The sequence below is a fragment of the Nicotiana tomentosiformis genome, chromosome 7, assembly GCF_000390325.3.
Source record: "Nicotiana tomentosiformis chromosome 7, ASM39032v3, whole genome shotgun sequence".
Classification (NCBI taxonomy): Eukaryota; Viridiplantae; Streptophyta; class Magnoliopsida; order Solanales; family Solanaceae; genus Nicotiana; species Nicotiana tomentosiformis.
In genome coordinates this window covers 36,341,399-36,366,515 of record NC_090818.1, presented here as the reverse complement: position 1 = coordinate 36,366,515, position 25,117 = coordinate 36,341,399, and the positions used below count along the sequence as shown (strand labels likewise).

Genomic DNA, 25,117 nt, shown 5'->3' with positions numbered 1-25,117 from the left:
AAACTGTAGCTAGAAGTATTAACAACGTTAGCTAGTTAGTTTTAACCGTAATTAGGAAGTGTTTAAAAACTTCGGTTAGTTATTTTGACTGTAGCACTTGTATAAAACCATGTACAGATACAGAGATAATCAGCTAGTCAATTTTTCAAAAATCAGTGCACAACTCAGTGTTTCATTTTCTTTCTCTGAGACTATCGCCTCTTGTTCAGCGTGTGTTTAGGGATCACAGAGATTGTGAGCCATGAGCTAAGAATTGCTCTTCTTCACATGGTATCAGAGCCCTAACGTCCATTAATATGGATGAATTCTTCAATTGAAGCTTGATTACACACGAGATTTGTGAGAAACATGGCGACAGAGGTAGATAATGAAGTACCAGAGAAATTGAGCAATAATCATCCTCTTTTCCTAAATTCTACCGATAATTTGGGGACTGTGTTGATCTCTCTGTAACTGACAGGATCGGAGAACTACTCAGTGTGGAGCCGTGCGATGAGTATTGCAATCCTAGGTCGTAATAAACTATGGTTCATCGACAGGACATGCAAAAATGAGAAGTTTGGTTCGAATTTGACTGATCTTTGAGAGAGATGCAATGCGATTATATTGTCATGGATAATTAACTGTGTATCGAGTCAATTATTTAGTGGAATAGTGTATTCATCGAGTTCTAGTGCATATTGGAGTGATTTGAAAGAGAGATTCGATAAAATCGATAGATCTCGCATTTTTCAGATGCAAAAACAAATCGCGATCGTGACTCAGGGAGCGAGCAGTATTGCTACCTATTTTTCAAAATTGCGTCAGCTGTGGGATGAGTTTGATGCCCTAACTCCATCTCCATATGATTTCCCTAGATCTCATGATTATGTTGAATTCATGAAGAGGCAAAAGTTGTTGCAATTTCTGATAGGATTGAATGAATCCAATGAGTATGCTCATAGTCAAATCTTAATGATGATTCATATACCAAATGTGAACAAAGCCTACTCTATGTTAACTGAAAGAGAATGTCAGCGGAGCATGATGAACACCTTGGGAATAATGGATAATGTTGAGATGAATGCATTGATGATCACTAAAGGAAGAAATATGCAGCAAGTCAAAAGGAACTACAATCTTCAATGTGATTTCTGCTAGATGAAGGGACATACTCAGGCTGAATATTATAAAATAATTGGATATCCCACTGATTTCAAACCTAAGAAGGGATACGGAGAAAATACAGCTAACAATGTTGTTATGAATGATAACAGGAAACATGATGTACATGGTAGCAGTTACGCCAATACAACAAAAATGATTGTGAATTCTGAAGGAACCAGAGGACCCTACTTCACACCAGAACAGTATGATCAAATTTTGAAGTTGCTTGGTAAGGAGAATATAGCTGGCAGTTTAATCAATTCAATCAATCATGTAATGATGCTATTACTACTGTTTTGGTAGAATCTGACAACAAAGACTGGATTATAGATACTGGAGCGACAAATCACATGACTTCGAATTTGAGCCTGTTGGAAAACACAGTAAAATTAGATGATCCAAAAGAAAAAAAAGGTTAATCTACCTAATGGATCTTTCACACATATAACCCATACATGATCTTGTAAATTGACAAATAAAGAAGTAGTGAATAATGTGTTATACATCCCAGATTTTAAGTACAATTTGCTATGAGTGTCAAAGCTCACAAGAGAATTAAGATGCTCAGCCTTGTTCTTTCCTGAATTTTGTGTGTTCCTGGATCTTTGCAGTGGGAATGTGAGGGGGATTGATTTATCTGCTTACTCAAGCCTATGCTAAAGACAGTACAACTGAGATGATTAGCTTTATTGTAAGAAAGGATAAACAGGATATTGAACTTTGGCATAATAGATTAGGCCATGCTTCAATAAAGTCATTAAGTCAAAATTTTTATTTTTCTCAAAATTACTATAGAAGTCGGTTGGAAAAATGGGTTGTATGTCCTTTAGCCAGGCATACTAGATTACCATTCCTTAACAGTACTAGCAAAACTAATGAAACTTTTAGCTTGTTATATATTGATGTATGGGCCCCTCACATTGTACAAACCTTTGATGGTAATAAACTCTTTCTTACTATAGTAGATGATCATTCTAGAATGACTTGGCTATACTTATTAAAGCTAAAAAGTGATGTGGTAGTTGTTCTAAGAAGCTTCATTAAGTTGATACAAAATCAGTTTGATTGAACAATCAAGGCAATCAGGTCTCACAATAGAGGAGACTTCTTAAACAATAAATGCAGTGATCTTTTATAGAATCATGAAATTGTGCATCAGAGAACTTGTGTCTATACTCCTCACCAGAATGGAATAGCTGAGAGGAAGCATAGTCACATATTGGAAGTAGCAAGAGCTTTAAGATTTCAAGGTGGAATTTCTTTGAGGTATTGGGGGCACTGTGTTCTCACTGCAGTCTACATCATTAACAGATTGCCATCAGTAGTCTTGAATGGTAAGAGCCCCTATTAATTGTTTCATAAACACAAAGCCAACTTACAACACTTAAGGACATTTGGTTGTCTTTGTTATGCAATGAAGATGAACAACCATGAAAAGTTTGATACAAGGACAATAACATCTGTTCTGATGGGATATTCAGAAGTGATCAAATGCTATATGTTATTTGATCTAACTAACCATAAGTGTTTTGTGAATAGCGATATTTTTTTCAGGGAAACAGTCTTTCCTTTCAAAAACAAGAAGCAATCACAATGCCATATGTTCCTAGAACCAGAAATTCCTGGTGATATACTTTTTGGTGTGGATGCTCCTGTTGCAGAAGGAATAGATGAACCACCTTCTCACCCTGAGGATGTTCTAATAGCTGAACAACCAACCATTTCAAATGTGTAGGACAATGCATATGAGAACATGCTAGATAGTGTATCCCAAGTACCTCAAGAGGCCATATTGCCTTCTTCAGCACAACCTGCCATTCCAGCTATGGAACCTCTGAGGAGATCAGATAGAGGCATGAAAAACCTTGCATGGATGGGTGATTATATCACAGCTACAACAACACTTGATTCTCACATTCCATTTTCCATACAAAATTATCTCAGCTATGCTAAGTTGAAGCCATACTATCAACTTTACTTAGCAGCATTCACATCAATCACAGAACCAAAGACCTTCTCAGAAACTTCATAGGACCCACACTGGGTGAAAGCTATGATCAAGTCTAATTCACACCCAAATAACGAGTATGGAATAGTCATTGCAATTATAAAATCCAACGCGAGTCGGGGTCAAATTCCACAAGGAGTTTAGATCGATGCTAAGGTAAATACTCAAGAAGAGAACATGAAATAGCAAAATTAGACTTTCAAACAACAGTGGGTAATTATTATCTAAGTTGACAGCTAAGGAATTAAACTAAATAGTAATAATTAGAGAATAAAATGTTTTTGGTGTTTTAATTAATTAAGGAAAGAGTCTAGGGATGTAACCTTCACCTAAGTTTAAACCAAATGGGTATAGTAAGTTAATGCTTGCTTGGTAGATCGGGATGTGTTATGACTCTCAATTCTCAAGTACCCGCTCAATACCTCTCAGTCAAAGAGTAATTATACCCAAATTGGCTTTCTCAAAACCAAATGGGTAGCAATCTAAGCAATTAATATGAGTCCAAGTGAAATTATCCCTATCTCTACTTCAAATCCTTTAATCAAACAAGTGAAAACCTTAACTAGCTTAATTTCTTTTTAGCCACGTTTTCCTAGACTATGTTCCTCTTACTCAAGTAAGAACTAAGTCAAATAGGCATGAATCAATGTTTGCAACCATAAAATCTAGATATAAAGTATAAATAAGGCTAAATAACAAACATCCAATCATAGAAAAATATTAATATTAACAATCTATAAGTTATACACACTAAGGTTGGGTCACAACCCTAGGTAAAATCTAACTACTTATGCTTGAAGACATAGAAAATGAAAGAGTAGAAGTAATTGAAGACATAAAACTAAAATTAAAAGATAAAAGTAGTGGGTCTTCTCTAGTTTTGATCACAACTTTTCCAAAATAGTAAACTCTAACCGGTACAACTACTACAATATGAAAAGTTGCCCTAAAAAGTGTTTCTTGTCTATTTTGTATTGTCCAGAAATTCACTGAAAAAATGCTCTTCGGGAGGTTCTGCGGCTGCACATTTTGGTTTGCAGACCACACTTTCTTCTTTTACTCTTGCAATGGGAGGGATTTTGCGTCTGTATAATAATTTAGTTGCGAACCGCATTTTAAATAGGCTTCACACTTGATCTTTTACAGCTTCTCTGAACTTCCCAAGCTTGTTAGTGCGAATTACTTTTGCGTCCGTATAATCTGGTGTGCAGATCACGCTTCTACTGAACTCCTCTAAGGCTTCAAGGGTAAGTCTGCGGCCGCACTTGCATTTCTGTGGCCCGCATCTTTATCTACAGCCGCAAAATAGGTTCTGCGGACTGCACTTTCTTTTGCATTTGCTCCTGTTTGCCTTGTGGAGCTAGAACACTCTTTTTTGAGTTAGATTTCTCAATTAAGCTCGAATCCTCCAACATGCCTGCAATTCACACAACTTCATTAGATTCGGAAACTAAAATCACTACTTTTGGACTTAAAACTAAAGCAACAAGGTACTAATAAGTGGTTAAAATCCACACTTATCAAGCTATGAAAGCAGAAATTCAGGCTTTTGAAAAGAACAAAACATGAGAAATTGTCCAGATTCCACTGGGGAAATATCCTATATGGTGAAAGTGGGTTTTCAAATTTAAATATTAGGCTAATGGTGATGTAGAAAGGTTCAAAACCAGTTTAGTGGCCAAAGGATACAATCAGTAGGAGGGACTTGATTGTCAAGAAACCTTCTCACCAGTGGTGAAAATAGTTATAACGACCCGACCGGTCGTTTTGAGAGTAGTAGTCCCGAACCCCTATTTATTTCTCCCTCTACTTCATTTTGTGGTTATGTAACTTGTCGGAAAGATTTGTTTTTGGTTTCAGAGTGAAATGGGACACAAAGTCCCTGAAATGGAAGTTTAAGTCGTAAGAATTGACCATAGTTTGAATTATGTGAAGACGACTCCGGAATAGAGTTTTGACGGTTCCTATAGCTCCGTAGGGTAATTTTGGTCTTAGAAGCATGTTCGAATGTTAAATTGGAGGTCCGTAGGTCATTTTAACGTCAATTGGCGAAAGTTGGAAATTTGATGATTTTTGGGAAGTTTGACCGGGAGTGGACTTTTTGATATCGGGGTAGGATTCCGATTACTGAAGTTTTTGTAGGTTTGTAATGTCAATTATGCCTTGTGTGCAAAATATGAGGTCAATCGGACTTGATTTGATAGATTTCGGCGTTGAATGTAGAAGTTTAAAGTTTTAAAGTTTATTAGGCTTGAATCGATGTGCAATTCATGTTTTTAGCACTGTTTGATGTGATTTAAAGGCTCGACTAAGTTCGTGTGATATTTTAGGACTTGTTGGTATGTTTGGTTGAGGTGCTAGGGGCCTCGGGTGGATTCCGGATGGTTAACAAATCAAATTTGGACTTAAGGAAAAAGTTGGGATTTTCTGCCTTCTGGTGCAATCGCACCTGCAGAACTATCCTCGCAGGTGTGCAACCGCAGGTGCGGTTGGCAAGGCGTAAAAGTAGATTTGGGGATTGTCCTGGGGCTATGTCGCAGGTGCGTGAAGGCTTCCTCATCTGCGAGCCCGCAGGTGCGAGCAAGGCTCCACAGATGCAAAGTGAAGGAGGGGCAGCCGGGGCCGCAGAAGCGAAGAAGCGACCGTAGAAGCAAGGCCGCAAAAGCGGGCCTCTTGTCCGTAGAAGCGTTATAAGTTGCAGAAGCTAGGAGGACCTCGAATCTGCGAGACCGCAGATGCGGTTAAGTTTCCGTAGAAGCGGAAGTGCTGGGTAGACTCTATTAATGTAAAGGTTCGTGATTTTGCTTCATTTCAACATTTTGAGCTCGGGTTTTGGCGACTCTTGAGAGCATTTTTGAGGGGTTTCCTAAGGTAAGTCTGTTGTACTTATTTTTGATCAATAACCTTATTTTCCCATTGATTTTTCCACCTAGTTAGTGTGTATTTAAGGTAAAATTTGGGAGTTTGAGGCTAGGGATTTGGAGAGCTAAATTTGGGGATTTGAGTGGCGACTTGGTGTCGGAATTTGGTAATTTTGGTATTGGTGAACTCGATATCGAATGGGTGTTCGTATTTTATGACTTTTACCTGATTTCGATATGTGGGCTCGGGTCAACTTTTGGGGCGATTTTACGATTCTTTGCTAATGTCGTAGATTTATGATTTAAATTAGTTTCTTATAGTTGTATTCATGTTATGTAATTTCGTTTGTCTAGGTTTGGGCCATTCAGAGTCAAAAAATTGAGGGAAAGACATCCTTATCGATTGATTGAGCGAGATTTGAGGTAAGTGACTTGTCTAACCTTGTGGGGGGGGGGGGGGGGGGTTAGGATTTGGCAGTATTGTAACAATATGTGATACGTGAGTGCCGTGTACGCGAGGTGACGAGTGCGTACACGGGCTAATTGTTAAAATTTCATTTCTTACTGAGTTGTCTTCTTTTAAATTCCTTAACTGAGTTGCCTTAACATATGTAATGATCATGTTTATCCTAGTATCGCATGTCTACATGCCTTAACTCTTACTTGCAATTTGTGCACCATACTTAGTTGAATTTCCTGCTTTCCTTGATTTGAATTAAATCTTTAACTGTAAGATTCTTGCTGTAAACTCGTTGTTCCTTCGGTTATCTGCTGCATATTTACTTTGGGACTACAAGGCGGTTCCTCGGTAGATCCCCCTGTACTGCATATTTACTTTGGGACTACAAGGAAGTTCCTCAGGAGATCCCCCTGTACTACATATTTTCTTTGGGACTACGAGGCGGTTCCTCGGGAGATCCTCCTATATTGCATATTTACTTTGGGACTACGAGGCATTTACTCGGAAGATCCTCCTGTCTTGCATATTTACTTTGGGACTACGAGGCGGTACCTCGGGAGATCCCCCATGTCGTGCATATTTATATTTGGGACTACAAGGCGGTACCTCGGGAGTGCCCCTATTGTTTACCTCTATTTACTTTGATGATATTTTCTGAAACTTCTTATTGTTTAAATTCTCAGTCATTTCAAAATATTATTATATCTTCTGCCTTACTTCCCTTTAAAACCACTAGGGCCCTGACTTGACCTCGTCACTACTCTACCGAAGTTAGGCTTGGCACTTACTGGGTAACGTTGTGGTGTACTCATACTACACTTCTGCACATCATTTTGTGCAGATCCAGGTTCTTCCTACCAGCCCAGATATCAGTGAGCTGGACCATGCATGGAGATTTCAAGGTATATCTGCCAGCATCCACAGACCTCGGAGTCCCCCTCTATCCTTATTATGTTGTGTCCCTTATTCTCTTTAGAATTTGATGTATAGAGACACTTAGTACTTTCTATTAGAAGCTTGTGACTTATTTCTACAGGGTTTTGGGAGTTGTAATTATTATGGAACTATTAGGAAAAGCTTTACTTCTTTGATTCCTTATCGTGTGAGATTTTGGTTTTGGATTCTAAAATTCTGTCTTTCTATTCTCTCACATATGGTGAGGACACGCATAGTTGGATCAGATGACCAGACACCCGCGCCCCTACTAGAGCCGTGAGAGGCTGAGGCCGGGGTAGAAGCTGAAGACGTCCACGTGGTGCAGCCAGAGCACCCGCACGTGCTACTACATAGGAGCCACCAGTAGCTCTAGTTGGAGGGCAGGCTCCTGAAATGCCTGTTACTGCACCAGCTCTCTAGGAGACTCTAGCCCAGTTTCTGAGCATGTTCAGCACCTTGGCTCATGCAAGATTGATACCGCTTGCTCCTGCCACATCTCAGGCTGGGGGAGGAGCACAGACTTCCTTCGCCGGTACCCCAGAGAAGCGGGTTCAGGTCGACCAGCTTCCAGAGATCTCATCGATACAGCCGGTAGCTCTAGTTCAGCCCAAGGTTAGGGCATCAGTTTCTGAGGCGGGGTAGCTCAGGCTTGAGAGGTACAAGAAGTACCACCCTCCTGCTTTCAGTGGCTTGGCGTTAGAGGATGCCCAGGGTTTTCTTGAGGAGTGCCACCATATCCTCCATACTAAGGGTGTTATAGAGACTAGTGGGGTTTTTTTCACTACGTTCCAGCTTAGAGGAGCGACCTATCAGTGATGGCACGCATACGAGTTGGATAGTCCGGCTGAGGCAGCTTCACTCACTTGGACTCAGTTATCTGATATGTTCTTGATGGAGTATGTTCCCAGAGTCTTGAGAGTCTGGCACTTACAGTGGTACTCGTTCCCCAGCGGGAGCTCGTCAGGGTAGGGGTTATATGGTCGCCCTGTTCATTCAGCATTTCTAGTCGCTAGCGGTGCTACGGCCACTACTCAATCGCAGGATCCTTATTATGCACCGCCAGTGTCTAGTGTGCCTCATGTACGAGGTGCTTCCAATGGTCGGTCCAGTCGATTAGGCCCGAGCCAGTCGCAACAGCCACATCCTCCGAGAGCTTGTTTTGAGTGTTGCGACACTCGCCATTTGGTGAAGCATTGCCCCAGATTTATGAGGGGTGCACCTCCACAAATTTCTCAGGTACCGCGTGCTCCACCAGGTCCTCAGGCTATGGTTACAGCCCCAGCTACCACCCCACCTGCACTGCCAGCTAGAGGTGGAGGTCGGTAGGTAGAGGTCACCCTAGAGGGGGAGGCTACGCCAGATATTATGCCCTTCCTGCTAGGACAGAGGCAGTTGCATCAGATTCTGTTATCACAGGTATTGTTCTGGTCTGTCATAGAGATGCATCAGTCTTATTTGATCCAGGATCCACTTATTCCTATGTGTCATCTTATTTTGCCCCATATTTGGGTGTATTCCGTGATTCTCTAAGTTCACCTGTTTATTTATCTACCCCCGTAGGTGATTTTATTGTTGTTGACCGTGTGTATCGGTTGTGTTTGATTGTTCTTAGTGGTTTTGAGACCCAAACCGATTTATTATTACTCAGTATAGTGGATTTTGATGTTATCTTGGGCATAGACTGGTTGTCGCCCTATCACGCTATCCTTGACTGTCATTCTAAGATGGTGATGTTGGCTATGCCAGGTATACTGCGACTTGAGTGGAGAGGTACCTTATATCGTGTTTCTAGCAGGGTTGTCTCATTTCTTAAAGCTCATCGTATGGTTGAGAAGGGGTGTGATGCATATCTGGCCTATGTGAGAGATGTTGATGTTGATACTCCTACCATCGAGTCTGTTCCGGTAGTGAGGGACTATTCAGATCTATTCCTGGCGGATCTTCTGGGCATGCCGCCCGACAGAGATATTGACTTTGGCGTTGATTTATTATCGGGCAATTAGCCCATTTTATTCCACCTTATCATATGGACCCAACAGAGTTAAAAGAATTAAAGGAATAGTTGCAAGAGTTGTTCGATAAGGGCTTCATTCAGCCCAGTGTGTCGCCTTGGGGTGCTTCAGTCTTGTTTGTGAAGAAGAAGGATGGTTCTATGCAAATGTGTATTGATTATCGTCAGTTGAACAAGGTTACAATGAAAAATATGTATCCATTGCCACGTATTGATGACCTATTTGATCAGCTTCAGTTTGCTAGAGTGTTCTCTAAGATTGACTTGCGTTCAGGCTATCATCAGTTGAAGATTTGGGAGCCAGATATCCCGAAGACTGCTTTCAGGACTTGGTATGGTCATTACGATTTCCTTGTGATGTCTTTTGGGCTGACCAACGCCCCAATATCATTCATGCACTTGATGAACAGTGTGTTTCATCCCTATCTTGACTCCTTCGTCATTGTTTTTATTGACGACATTCCGGTGTACTCCCGGAGTTGGGAGGATCATGAGCAGCACCTGAGGAATGTGTTCAGACCTTAAGAGAGAAGAAGTTGTATGCAAAATTTTCTAAGTGTGAATTCTGGATAGATTCAATGGCATTTTTGGGTCATGTAGTATTGAGTGAGGGGATTAAGGTAGATCCGAAGAAGATTCAAGCACTGCAGAGTTGGCCCAGACCATCCTCAGCTACGGAGATCCAAAGTTTTCTTTCTTGGCGGGGTATTACCGTCGATTTGTAGAGTATTTCTCGTCTATTTCATCACCTATGACCATATTGACCCAGAAGGGTGCTCCATCTAGGTGGACCGAGGATTGTGAGGAGAGCTTTCAGAAGCTCAAGACTGCTCTGACTACAACCCCAGTGTTCGTATTGCCTATCGGTTCGGGGTCCTATACGGTGTATTGTGATGTGTCACCTATTGGTCTCAGCGTGATGTTGATGCCGGGCGGTAGGGTTATTGCCTGCGCGTCTAGACAACTGAATGTGCATGAGAAGAATTATCCTGTCCAAGACCTCGAGTTTGCAACTATTGTTCATGCCTTGAAGATCTGGCGGCATTATTTGTATGGTGTTCCTTGTGAGGTTTTCACTGATCACCAGAGTCTACAGCACCTGTTTAAACAGAAGGATCTTAACTTGCAGCAACAGAGATGGTTGAAGGGTCTTAAGGATTATGACATCGCCATTCTTTATCTTCTCGGGAAGGTCAATGTGGTGGCTGATGCCTTGAGTCGCAAGGCAGAGAGTTTGGACAGTTTAGCATATCTACTAGTAGAAGAGAGGCATTTATCCTTGGATGTTCAGGCCTTGGCCAACCAATTTGTTAGATTGGATGTTTTCGAGCCGATCTGAGTTTTGGCTTGTGTGGTTTCTCAGTCTTCTCTTTATGATCGTATCAGGGAGCATCGGTATGATGACCCCTATCTGCTTGTCCTTAAGGACACGGTTCAGCACGGTGATGCCAAGGAAGTCACTATTGGAGATGAGGGTGTATTACGGATGCAGGGCAGGCTATGTGTGCCTAATATAGATGGTTTGCATGAGTTGATTCTCTAGGAGGCTTACAGTTCGCGGTATTCCATTCACCCAGGTGCCGTGAGGATGTATCAGGATTTGTGGCAGCACTATTGGTGGAGGCGGATGAAGAAAAACATTGTGGAATATGTGGCTCGGTGCGTAAATTGTCAACAGGTGAAGTATGAGCATCAATGACCTGCCGGATTATTTCAGAAGTTGGAGATTCCATAGTGGAAGTGGGAGCGGATCACTATGGATTTCGTTGTTGGGCTCCCACAGTTTCAGAATAAGTTCGATGTAGTTTGGGTAATTGGGATATATTGACCAAGTCAACTCATTTCATTCCTGTGGTTACTACTTATTCTTCAGAGCAGCTGGCTCAGGTTTATATCTGCGAGATTGTCAGGCTTTATGGAGTACCGGTATCTATCATCTATGACCGGGTTACGCAGTTTATATCACGATTCTGGAGAGCCGTACAATGTGAGTTGGATACTTGTGTGGAGTTGAGTACAACATTTCACCCTCAGACGGACGAACAGTCCGAGCGCACTATTCAGATATGATATGCTTCGTGCGTGTGTTATTAATTTTTTTTTTTGGGGGGGGGGGTGGTGCTTGGGATCAGTTGTTGCCACTTGCGGAGTTTGCCTACAACAACAATTATCAAGCGAGCATTCATATGGCCCCGTAAGGCTTTGTATGGTAGAAGGTACCGGTCTCCAGTGGGTTGGTTCGAGTCGGGTGAGGCTAGGCTATTGGGTACAGACTTGGTTCATGATGCTCTGGAAAAGGTTAAATTTATTCAGGATCGACTTCATACAACCCAATCTAGACATAAGGGTTATGCGGATCGGAAGGTTCGTGATGTTGCATTCATGGTTGGGGAGCGGGTCTTACTCCGAGATTCGCCCATGAAGGGTGTTATGAGGTTCGAAAAGAAGGAAAAGTTAAGCTCTAGGTATATCGAGCCTTTTGAGATTCTTGAGAGGGTTGGAGAGGTGGCTTACAGACTTCCACTACCACCTAGTCTCTCTGCAGTTCATCTTGTATTCCATGTTTCCATGCTCCGGAAGTGTCACGACGATCCGTCTCATGTGTTAGACTTCTGCTCAGTTCAGTTGGACAAGGATCTATCTTATGTTGAGGAGCTAGTGGACATTTTAGATAGGCAGGTTCAAAAGTTGAGGTCAAAGAACATCGCTTCTATAAAGGTTTAGTGGAGGGGTCATCCGGTCGAGGAGGCGACTTGGGAGACCGAGCATGATATGCGCAGCAGTTACCCTCATCTTTTCACCACTTCAGGTATGTCTCTATACTCGTATGGGGACGAATATTTGTTTTAAGAGGGGGAGGATGTAACAACCCGGCCGGTCGTTTTGAGAGTAGTAACCCCGAACCTCTATTTATTGCTTCCTCTACTTTATTTTGTGGTTATGTAACTTACCGTGAGGATTTATTTTTGGTTTCTGAGTGAAATAGGACACATAGTCCCAGAAATAGAAGTTTAAGTCATAGGAATCGATCATAGTTTGAATTGTGTGAAGACAACTCCGGAATGGAGTTTTGACGGTTCCTATAGCTCTGTAGGGTGATTTTGGTCTTAGGAGCGTGTTCGGATGTTGAATTGGAGGGCCATAGGTCATTTTAACGTCAACTGGTGAAAGTTGGAAATTTGATGATTTTTGGAAGTTTGACCGGGAGTGGACTTTTTGATATCGGGGTCAGATTCAGATTCCGAAAGTTGGAGCAGGTCCGTAATGTCAATTATTACTTGTGTGCAAAATTTGAGGTCAATCGGACTTGATTTGATAGGTTTAGCGCCGAATGTAGAAGTTTAAAGTTTTAAAGTTCATTAGGCTTGAATCGATGTGCAATTCATGTTTTAGCGTTGTTTGATGTAATTTAAAGGCTCAACTAAGTTCGTGTGATGTTTTAGGACTTGTTGGTATGTTTAATTCAGGTCCCTGGGGCCTCAGGTGGATTCCAAATGGTTAACATATCAAATTTGGACTTAAGAAAAAAGCTGGGATTTTCTGCCTTCTGGTGTAATCGCACCTGCGGAACTATCCTCGCAGGTGCGTAACCGCAGGTGCGTAACCACAGGTGCGGTTGGCGAGGCGCAGAAGTGGATTTGGGGCTTGTGCTGGGGCTGTGTCGCAGGTTCGTGAAGGCTTCCACATCTGCTAGACCGCAGGTGCGAACAAGGCTCCGCAGATGCGGAGTGAAGGAGGGGCAGCCAGGGTCGCAGAAGCGAAGAAGCGACCGCAGAAGCGAGGCCGCAAAAATGGACCTCCTATCCGTATAAGAGTTATAAGCTGTAGAAGCGGGGAGGACCTCACATCTGTGAGACCGCAAATGCGGTTAAGTTTTCGCATAAGCAGAAGTGCTGGGCGGACTCTATTAATGTAAGGGTTCGTGATTTAGCCTAATTTCAACATTTTGGGCTCGTGTTTTGGCGATTCTTGAGAGCATTTTCGAGGGGTTTCTTGAGGTAAGTCTCTTGTACTTATTTTTGATCAATAACCTTGTTTCTCCATTTATTTTTCCACCTAGTTAGTGTGTATTTAAGGTGGATTTTGGGAGTTTGATTCTAGGGATTTGGAGAGCTAAATTTAGGGATTTGAGTGGCGACTTGGTGTCGAATTTTGGTAATTTTGGTATGGGTGAACTCGATATCGAATGGGTGTTTGTATTTTGTGACATATACCCGATTCCGAGACGTGGGTCCGGGTCGACTTTTGGGGCGATTTTGCGATTCTTTGCTAAAGTCGTAGATTTATGATTTAAATTAGTTTCTTGTAGTTGTATTCATATTATGTAATTGCTTTTGGCTAGATTTGGGCCATTCGGAGTCGGAAAATCGAGAGAAAGACATCCTTATCGATTGATTGAGCGAGATTTGAGGTAAGTAACTTGTCTAACCTTGTGTGGGAGAAATCCTCTTTGGATTTGATGCTGTTGTAACAATATGTGATACGTGAGCACCGTGTATGCGAGGTGACAAGTGCGTACACAGGATAATTTTTGAAATTTCGGTTCTTACTGAGTTGTCTTCTTTTAGATTCCTTAACTGAGTTGCCTTAGCATATGTAGTAATCATGTTTAGCCTAGTATCGTATGTCTACGTGCCTCAACTCTTACTTGCAATTTATGCAGCATGCTTAATTGAATTTTCTGCTTCCCTTGATTTGAATTAAATCTTTAACTGTAAGATTCTTGTTGTAAACTCGTTGTTCCTTCGGTTATCTGTTGCATATTTACTTTGGGACTACGAGGCGATTCCTCGGGATTACGAGGCGGTACCTCGGGAGTGCCCCTGTTGATTACCTCTATTTACTGTGCTGATATTTTCTGAAACTTCGTATTTTTTAAATTCTGAGTCATTTCAAAATGTTATTATATCTTCTGCCTTACTTTCCTTTTAAACCAGTAGGGCCCTGACTTGACCTCGTAACTACTCTACCGAGGTTAGGCTTGACACTTACTGGGTTCCGTTGTGGTGTACTCATATTACACTTCTGCACATCTTTTTATGCAGATCCAAGTTCTTATTACCAGCCCAGATATCAGTGAGCTGGACCATGCATGGAGACTTCAAGGTATATCTACCAGCGTCCGCAGACCTCTGAGTCCCCCTCTATCCTTATTATGTTATTTGCCTTATTCTCTTTAGACTTTGATGTATAGAGACACTTAGTACTTTCTATTAGAAGCTTGTGACTTATTTCTACCGGATTTTGGGAGTTGTAATTATTAAATCGCAGTTTGTATTTATATGTATCATGTGTTGAATTTGGAGTTCAGTTTATTATTTAGTTATTCCGCAAATTATTAGGCTTACCTAGTCTTAGAGACTAGGTGTCATCACTACATCCTACGGAGGAAAATTGGGGTCGTGACAATAGTGACTGTTAGAGCAGTGATTTCCATGCCAGCTGCTGAAGGATGGCATCTCCACCAAATGGATGTCTACAATACCTTTTTACAAGGTGACCTCTATGAAGAGGTTTACATGTAGCTTCAAGAAGGCTTTGCAAGCCATGGGAGAATAAAGAAGCAGTGCGCAGGCTTGTCAAATCCTTATATAGGCTCAAGCAAGCTAGTAGATAATGGAATGTGAAGTTAACAGAAACATTAATAAAGCAAGGATTTGTGTAGAGTAATTTAGACTATTCTATGTTCACTAGAAAACAAGGAAGCAACATAGTGATTATTCTAGTGTATGTAGATGACATGTTATTAATATGAAACAATCTGGGGCTAATTTAGGCCACAAAAAGTGACTTACAAGAAGCCTTCGAAATAAAGGACCTAGGTGAATTAAAATATTTCTTGGGGATTGAATTCTGTAGATCACAAGGAGGAATTTTGATGAATCAAAGAAAATAATCTTTAGAACTCATCTCATATGTAGGATTGAGTGCTTCCAAAGCAGTCAACACACCTCTTGACATCAATCCAAAGTTCACCAACAAACAATGAGATGATATTGTAGGAGAGAACACTGATGAGCTGTTTGGAGATAGAGAGCAGTACCAAAGACTGATTGGTAAACTGCTATATTTGACACTTATCAGACTTGATATTGCTTTTGATGTGCAAACACTCAGCCAGTTTATGTAGCAACCTAAAAGATCTCATTGGGAGGCAACACTAAGAATTGTAAGATGCATAAAAGGGAGCCAAGAATGGGAATTCTGATGATTAGTAGGAAATGCAACAAAGTTGCTGCATATTGTGATGCAGACTGGGCATCATGTCCAAACACCAGAAAAATCAGTCATGTGATTCATAGTAAAGCATGATGATTCACTCATTTCTTGGAAATTAAAGAAACAAAACATTGTGTCAAAAAGCTCAGCAGAGTCCGAGTATAGAAGCATGGCTTCTACTGTATCAGAATTAGTTTGGGTGATTGGATTATTCAAAGAACTTGGAGCTTAAATTGAAATGCATGTTGAATTGCACTGTGATAGCAAGGCAGCTCTACAGATAGCTGCAAATCGAGTGTATCATGAAATGACAAAGCATATCGAGATAAATTACCACTTTATTCGAGAGAAGATTCAACAAGGGATGTTGAAGACAGTTTATGTCAGTTATAAAGAATCAACTAGCAGATATCCTCACAAAAGCTCTAGGAAGACCACAACATGAGTACTTGATGTCCAAGCTGGAGTGCACAATATGTTTGCACCTACCAACTTGAGGAGGAGTATTGAGAGTGGGATTGGGTAAGGTAAGTGACTAAGGCATTGTAAATTTAGTTAGAAGTATTAACAAAGTTAGTTGTTTAGTTATAACTATAATTAGGAAGTGGTTAAGAAAGTCGGTTAATTATTTTGACTATAGCAAGTGTATAAAACCATGTACAGATACAAAGATAATCAATTAGTTAATTTTTTAAAACTTAGTGCACAACTCATTGTTTCATTTTCTTTCTCTGAAACTATCGCCTCTCGTTCTGCATGTGTTTAGGGCTCACGGAGATTGTGAGCCATGAGCTAAGAATTGCTTTTCTTCACATAATGTTGCCTATAAATTCGCCCCTGATTGGATCAATCTCTAAAGTAAAGCTGATGTTTGTATGCACCGTTACAAAATTGATGGGGCTTTTGGTGTTCCTAATTAATGGGTATGGTTTTTAAATATGTGACTTTTGGTAACGGGAACAATTAGATTGTAACTTCTGATTTTTTAAACTTAAATTGAATTGAGTTGTATATAAATAATAAGGAGAAAATTGCATTAGAGACATGCCACATTATTTTTGCCATTCCCTGATTTATAATATATATATATATATATATATATATATATATATATATATATATATATATATATATATATATATATATACTAATTTACATGCATTAATCTGCAACTCTATTTTCGCAAACAAAGTAATAGGAGTAATATTTTGTAATAGTAGATGCGTAATAAGAGCCGAGAATATCGTTAAGAACATGAATAGCTCATCCAATGGTTATTCATCTTCAAGCAATGACCTTCTCTTTTAAGACAAGAAAAAGAGCCTTTGAAAATTGAATTTCCATAAAAATATTTTCTTCTTTTTTTTCTTTTATCAAAGAGGTTTAAATAATACAATTCCCAATATATTGGTTATGTTCTCCCTTTTCCTATTTAATAAAGTCTTTACACATTTCAAGTTAAGCTTACATGTAAGATATTCTTTTGTTATAATTTACCTATTTAATATTTAGAACTCACTAATATAATAACTCAAATTTACATTGCATAAATAGCTCATTTAAAAGGAAAATACTTCTTATCGGAATTTTTGATATTTTGAGAGTTCATATTCAAGTTCTGGTTAAGAATAAATGAAATCTCGTCTATTTTATTACCTCCCCTAATGGTATATGTACGATATTCATTTTAGTGAAGGACAATTGAGGTTCCTAGTTAGGACAGAAGAGAATGGCGTTATTCATTAATATCTCCACGTTTTTCTTTTACTCTTTGTCTGTCTTTCTTTCCCTTAGGCACCCATAAATAATTCTTGTACTATTATAGAGGTAATCAAATTGAGGGAAATGGAAATAGGTAAGATTAGTCATTTTTTGGTCATATTGTCATTTTCAATGTCAGAGGGGCCAGATTGTGACATGTATTTCAAATTTTCAATGGCAACCCTTGTGATAACTGGCGGAGGGTCGCTTTATTTCCTTTTTCAACAATCAAGTCTATCACTTGTTTTGTTGGATTAGCAGAACTTGTATGTGTGCTCAATTATTCACGATTTATGATTGCGGGTCGTAATTTTGGTGCAATGTTCATTTTTCTATCTTATTAAATTATTTACAAGTCTTACTGGATTAACAGAATTTGCATGTGTTATTCAAAAGTGAAAAAATCTTATAATGTTGCTTGAAATATTAAATATGAAAATCATATTCCATCATATATGTTCATTGGACGGTATATTTAGTTTAAGCAATTGAGTGGATGGCCTTTAGGTTAATTCTTCTCATCAATATCACCTTGTCCGGCTGTCCCCATGATAGCGGCGCAAATCCTTAGCCAAGAGAACATCCGACATCAAGCACGTAAACTATTTTCACATAGTTAATAGGACGTAGGGAGGCAAAGGGTAAAAACTTATTCATGCGTGGTTAAGTGAAAGAAGTGTATATTTAAATATATGTCATGTATTCAAAGGTGGAGCTAGATTATTAACTACGGGTTCGAACGATGTATAAATATGTATACATATTAACCAGTATGTTGAGAATTGGGGTTTTGATGATTAACAAAGCATGTCCAGTGAAAGTGTGCTAAAAACCAGGTCCTTAAGGTGGCTGTTGAAGTGTGCTAAGAACTAGGTCCTCAAGGTAGCTGCTGAAGGTTCTTATAAGACACTAACTTTTATTTAACTACCCGACCGGTCGTTTTGAGCAGTATGTTGAGAATTGGGGTTTTGATGATTAACAAAGCATGTCCAGTGAAAGTGTGCTAAGAACCAGGTCCTCAAGGTGGCTTTTGAAGTGTGCTAAGAACTAGGTCCTCAAGGTAGCTGCTGAAGGTTCTCACAAGACACTAACTTTTATGAAACGACCCGACCGGTCGTTTTGAGCATTTGCACTTCGCTCAGTAGTTTGAGGGCATGAGTAGCTTCGCATGATGTATTATGACTTGTGTGAATCTTCGGTTTGGGTTTTCAGATTATTCAGAATCGATTTGGAAGAATGAATTTCATGATTGAAGCTTTAAGTTAGAAGAGTTGACAAAGTTTGACTTTTTTAGTATTTGACCTTGAATTGGAGTTTTGACATTTTAGTTAGGACCGGATGGTAATTTTGGACTCGGGCGTATGCCCAAATTTGCATTTGGATATTTCTAGAAGGTTTCGGCGCAAATTGGCGAAAGTTAGAAATTTGAAGATTTGGAAAGTTCATAAGTTTGATCGAGAGTTGACTTTGATGATATCAGATTCGAATTGTGGTTTCGGGAATTGGAATAGTTTCTTTATGTTATTTGGGACTTGTATGCAAAATTTGGGTTCATTCCGGATTGATTTGATATGTTTCGGCGCGAGTTTTGGAAGTTGAAAGTTCAAAGTTCAGTTAAGTACGAATTGAGGTGTGATTCATTGTTTCGATGTTGTTATGTGTGATTTGAGATCTCGAGTAAGTCTATGTTATATTATGGGACTTGTTGGTATATTCGAATGGGGTCCCTAGGGGCTCGGGTGAGTTTCGGATAGGTTTGGGTTATATTGCGCTTATTTATTTTATGTTTCGACGTCGTTTCTTCAAGCATAAATGGTACCACATTAAGAAAATAAGCTCCAATTTTTGTTTTGATTGAAGCATTAGATCCGTATCGTAATTTTGGAAGTATAGCAACTGGAATCATCAAGTTTCGATATCGTATGAGGAATTTATGGTCATTTTGCTAAGAATTGAGTTGCCAGATCTTTCAGATTAATTATGGCATTGCCACTGAATTCGTATTTAAAAATCTGCACTATTTGCAAATATTAAAACTGACATATCTCCTTCATTGTAAGGTCAAATAGAGTGATTCAAAAGCCTAACTTTACTGAAATTTCACAAGGAATCCATTGGAAGCATCAAAAGTGAGTTTCGGGATCTTTTGACATGATAAATGAGGCAGAACAACTGGACAGAAACATATAAATCAAGGATTTGTTCATTTGGTCATATTTTGAGTTGGAGAGCTCAGATTTTTAAGTGATTTTCACCACATGGATTAGGGTAAGTGTTCTATACTCATTTTTGATTATATTTCATGAATTTATCTTCATTTTTGATAATTGATTGATGATTTCAAAAGTGAAATTTTTTTTGGGGGGGGGGGGGGGGGGGGGGGAGAGGTTGTCTAAAATTTCATAAAGTGAATTTTTGAGTTTTGAATATCGATTTGGAGTCAGATTTGAGTGAAACTAGTATGATTGGACTCGTAATAGAATGGGTTATCAGATTTTATAAGTTTCGTCGAGTTCCGAGGTGCGAGCCCGGGTTGGACCTTTTGGTTGAATTTTAGTTTTTGAGTAAAGATTCGACCTTTATCAATTGGAATTGTTTCCTTATGCTTTATTTGACGTATTTGAGTTGCTTTTGGCTAGTTTCGAGCCATTTGGAGGTCGGTACGCGCGGGATGGAATTTGTGGAGCATCGTTTGGCTTGCTCGGTATTGGATTTGGCTTGTTCGAGGTAAGTAACACTTCTAAACTTGTACTAGGTAAGTAACACATCATTATTTTTGGGCTGATCTTTTATGACATTGTGAGCCCAAGAGACTGGAGAAATTGATGACTAAGTAAGGCCGATGGCCTGTTTGTGAGTGATATTTATGGGAGCGGGCTACACACCGCAATATGTTATTTCAATTTACGCCATGATTGGCTTATTATAGCGCTTGGGCTGAAGGAGCCCCTCCGGAGTCTGTACACACCCCCAGTGAGCTCAGGTACCTACTGAGTGCAAGTGCCGAGTGATTGGGAGGATTAAGTGACTGCGAGGACTAAGTGGCTGTGAGGACTGGGTGACTGTGAGGAATGAGTGACTAGGAGGACTGCGTGAATTGATAATCTGAAAGTATGCATATGGTTTTATCACTGAGTTGCATCGTATTCGACATGCACACTTGATATACATGCATAAAAATGCATTTTTCTCATGTTGTACGGTATCACGTCATTCATGACTTCTCATACATATTAACATGTAGGCATAGAGATGTATTTTCCTCATGCCATTTGAAAATGAAACATTTACATGTTGAAAGCTTTGGAAAAAATTACAGTTTTCAAACTTACTCATACTTTTGGTGTTTTTGGTGAAAGATTTGGGATTTACTGTTACACTTGAAAAACATGCCTATTTTTTCTTGACTGTGAATAAGCCGAGCATCATATCTCTGAGTTACTTCGTGTACCATTTTTTTTATTATATTTTTATGCACTGTTGCTGATTATTAGAGTTGGACTCTGACCCTTATCCCAGCTCGTCACTACTTTCAACCTAAGGTTAGGTTTGTTACTTATTAAGTACATGAGGTTGGTTGTACTCATACTACACTTCTGCACCTTGCATGCAGAATTGGATGCTGACGTTGCTATGTATGACGAGAGTTAGCATTGAAGACGTACATGCATTCCGGTAATAGATGCCTCTTATTCATGGTAGCTCTAGACTTATGAAAAATCTGTTTATGTATAATTCGGACAGATGATGTATTTATTTTACACTAGCTTTGTAAACTCTAAATCTTAGAAGCTCATGATTTGTATTACCAGTCCTTGGGAAATGTATAAGATTCAGATATTTTCTTTTATTTATTTGTCTCATTAAATTTCAGTGGAATTGGTTTATTGTTAATTGGCTTACCTAGCGGGTTGGGTTAGGTTCCATCACGACTAGTTGGATTTTGAGTCGTGACAAATTGGTATCAGAGCTCTAGGTTTATAGGTTCTACGAGTCATGAGCAAGTGTCTAGTAGAGTCTTGCGGATCGGTATGATGATGTTCATACCTATCTTCGAGAGGCTACAAGGCGTCTAGGATAATTTCTCATCTTTCTTTCCTTATCGTGCAAAATTGATTCATCTTGAAATATAACTCTTTGAATTCCTTCCACGCATTCGTATACGCATGTGAGCGCTCGGTATCGGTTGTGCATCGATGGCTTGTGATTCCATAAATGAGGTGCGAGATGTGATTTTGGCGTGCTGATGATAGGCCAGTCTGGAGGACTTGAGGTCGAATTTTGACTGTAGCTTGAGCACGGGGATTTCGCCTGTGTGAGCACGTGCTTTTGGACTTATAGTGGAATTTGTGGCTCGATGAATGGTTGGATGGCTATATGATGAGTATAATGTGATTGCAGGATGTGTTTATATGGATTGAATGTGACGAGAAGAGTTTGCTTGAGATGTAAAAAGGACTATTGGGTGCTTGATTTCTGTCTTGATGTGACGTATAGTCTCGAGTTATGAGAGTATTGGAGGATCTTTCATGTTGTTTAACGGAGGAACGAATTGGGTTCTCATTCCTTATTGTTGAGTTCAGACCCAGGAAGATTAAGTGATTGCATAGTAGCCGTGGCTGTGAAAGGTTATAAAGAGATGTCAGTTTGAGGCTAAGTATGTGGGTTATAACCTGCGAGGTAATCTACGAATGTGTGATTTTTATGATGTTGTGTGGAGGATTTCTTTTCTACCAAGTGGGTTATAATTGTGCGATTTGAGTTTGGATCGGTGGTAATAGCTGACCTGATAGTCACGAGAATGAATGCGAGGTTGCAGATGATTTGAGGTATTAGAGGGCTTGTGTTACATGAGCTTATGAGGGATTGAGTTGAATTTCGGTGCGGGATTATGGAAGGGTATTATAAGTTATCGAGTGTTTTATCCTATGGCTTTGAGCCAAGTGGGGGAGTCTGCTATCAAAGATTTGATTGCGTGGTTGTGTGTTATACTGTTTTCTGTTTTAGGCATACTTGTGAATCGGTTTTGACTTGCAGAGATTGAGATCGAGGATGGCTCGAGTAAAGGAATTTCTGGATACGGATTATGTTACAGTTTATGGGTATATGGAAATCATGGAATGATTGAGGTGTTATTCGTGAAGGATGTAGTATGCATGGAGTAGGACTTTCCTCGGTTGCGTTAAGGCGGGGTTACTTCCGTGGGTGTTGTCGTGCTAATGGGGCACAATTCGTTCGACCCGTTTGGGGAGGTGCAATTGAGATTTGAGCAGAGTGGATGAATCTCGATAAAGTTCTAATGGATTCAAGATTTTTATGTAGCAATTGTGAATTTTTTCGGATTTGTATATGGCTAGGATATGAGATTTTTCATTGGATGGTGTCGAGATTTGTGGCAATTCTATATCATTATGGATTCTACATTTCAACATCAGGAAGGTGAAGGAAAACGTGTATGATTCACAGAAGGTCTCTTCAGAGTGGGCGTCTCGATTGTGGTACTTTTGGGGTGTTTAAGAGAGAATATAGCGGCGTATGGGCTTTAGGGCAGTGTAATTTTATTCTAGGATCTTTTGGGGTGATTCTTGGTTGAGGATCATGGTATTATGGCAAGGAGGAGTGTCAACTTGAGGGTAATTCGGAAGGAACTCGGAGAAATAGGGCAGTCTTGTAGTAGGTTGGATCAATAGGGTAATGGTATGCTCGATTATTTTGGTTCACATGATGTGGTGAGTCTCTAAAGGTGTTTTGTAGCACTACTTTTAGGTTTGGCAACTCGCATGGCTTGGTTGCGTTAGAGATATTCAGTTCTGACAGCTTGATTGTGTGCAAATGGATTTCAAAATACTCTCGAGGATTTCTAGCATGGTTAGAGGTGTATATTTCCTACCGTCGTGAGGAACATGTTGCGTATTATGATTTTCTCCTGGATTAGATCAAATGAAAAGTTCCTGGCCAATTGAGTATGTAGTTTGCTTGCGACTCAGAGTTGATTATGAGATTTTCGTACATTTCCTATGATGGCATGTTATGTGGGATTGAGATTTGCATGTGCAAGGTCACGAGTCCGTTTTGAAGGGAAGTTCATAAATTCTTAGACAATATGGACGGTTTTCGAAGTTTAGATGTTAGATCATAAATTCTTAGACAGTATGGACGGTTTTCGAAGTTTAGATGAATGCTATAACTATTTGGTAATTCCTGGGAAGGGTGCGCATTTTAGAAGGTGCACTGTGTTTAGACTTGTGGATGCTTTATTGGTATTATGGTACTCGCCTGGTTGATCGACTGCTGATATTCAGATTTTGCTATGTGGCACAGAAGAATTATAGATCGTGTATGAGAGATGTGTAGACATTCGGGCGGTGGGGTTAGGATCGGATATGGTGATTCATATGTTCTATGGACTTGGAGACCAGAAGTTCTCAGAAATAGATCATTTCGTGGTTGTGGAATGTGAAGATGTGGGCAAAGCTATCCAGGTGATAGTATGTGTTATGGTTCAATCGTTGTGGACTTTCGGAGGGTTATGTATCTATTTGTGGGTGACCAGAGTGGATTTGGGGTCCATTTGTAGGCCCAATGAGGATGTGTATTCTACAACGGGTCGGATTGGTTGACTCCGTACTGCTATTGTTGAGGGATGTGCCATTCGGTTAGATTTGAGCTTATTCATGTTCTGAGATGTTCTACGAGTTACCCTTCTATGCTACGAGGGGTTGGGATCCGTTGGTTATAGGCACACATAGTGCGGTCCTATTTGGGCCTTATAGCAAAATTTGAGCGATATGGATATTAGGGTGTTGAATGATTGATTTCACATTTGGTTATGTTCTTTCCGGACTGTGGTATTGTGTTATTGGTTCCTCTGTGGTTATGATCACGCACCTTGGGTACTTGAGGTCATATTGCGCGTGGATGTTAATTTTGGGCATGGTGGCTTGAGGTATTCCATATGGACAGTGTTTGGACGGGGTCATGCATTGCAATAGAGTTATGTTGAGACATGATCCTTTGTGTCAAATTCGTGTGTCGTGGTTCTACTATGTATGATGGACTCATGGCATTGCGGTTGTGGTGGTGTTTGTTGAACTTGCGGGACGGTTCTCTCATTTGAGTCATTTTCCATAATTGAGTATATTTGAATTGTTGCGTATTGGTGCACGGATTGCAAGGTTTATGGATCTATGTAGTATTGGTGTGGCGTGTAAGTAGAGTAGCTTGTATTTGATAAGAGGAGGTCTCGGACCTAGAATGGGTGCTATCGAATTTGATTGCGGTATATTTGAAAGGACAATGTCGCTGATCGGCTTAGAAATTGGCTATAGTTCTTGTCGAAGAAGAGGGAGCTCCATGGCTTGTTGATCTGATGAGTGGTTAGGAATTTCTGTGAGTTTCGTTCATCATCGGTTAGTGTACGAAGGATTTAAAGCGAGGTTTTGTTTGATACGAGGTTTATTACCGGTATTGGGTTGTTTTGAGCAACTACTGTGATCGGAAATGTTGCTACGAGTATGCGAGTCATGTGTTATGTCATGGGATTACATCTTAGGTTATGGTTATGGCTTGATACAGCTTGTTCAGACTCATACAGTGTGTGGAAGCGAGATTCAGGTCTTGTAAGAAATTCCAGGTGCTGGAAATTGGATTTTATTGTTTACGGGCTGAGGTTGAAGTAATGATCTTCAGTCATGTTGTGTTGTCGGGCCTATATG

General features: G+C 40.0%; 1 protein-coding gene across 1 annotated transcript; it reads left to right on the top strand.

Moving 5' to 3' along the window:
- The first annotated feature begins 348 nt into the window (after window positions 1-348).
- LOC138895481 (uncharacterized) lies at window positions 349-1,140 on the top strand. The gene is made up of 2 exons (XM_070180170.1): window positions 349-449; window positions 648-1,140. Exons 1-2 carry the CDS (start codon window positions 349-351, stop codon window positions 1,138-1,140), a joined length of 594 nt encoding a protein of 197 aa, XP_070036271.1.
- Window positions 1,141-25,117: the final 23,977 nt, after the last annotated feature.

Coding starts and splice junctions, on each gene's coding strand:
- LOC138895481 (XM_070180170.1), top strand. CDS start 349: ATGGCGACAGAGGTAGATAATGAAGTACCAGAGAAATTGAGCAATAAT. Junction 450..647: donor GGGACTGTGTTGATCTCTCT/GTAACTGACAGG, acceptor TCAATTATTTAG/TGGAATAGTGTATTCATCGA.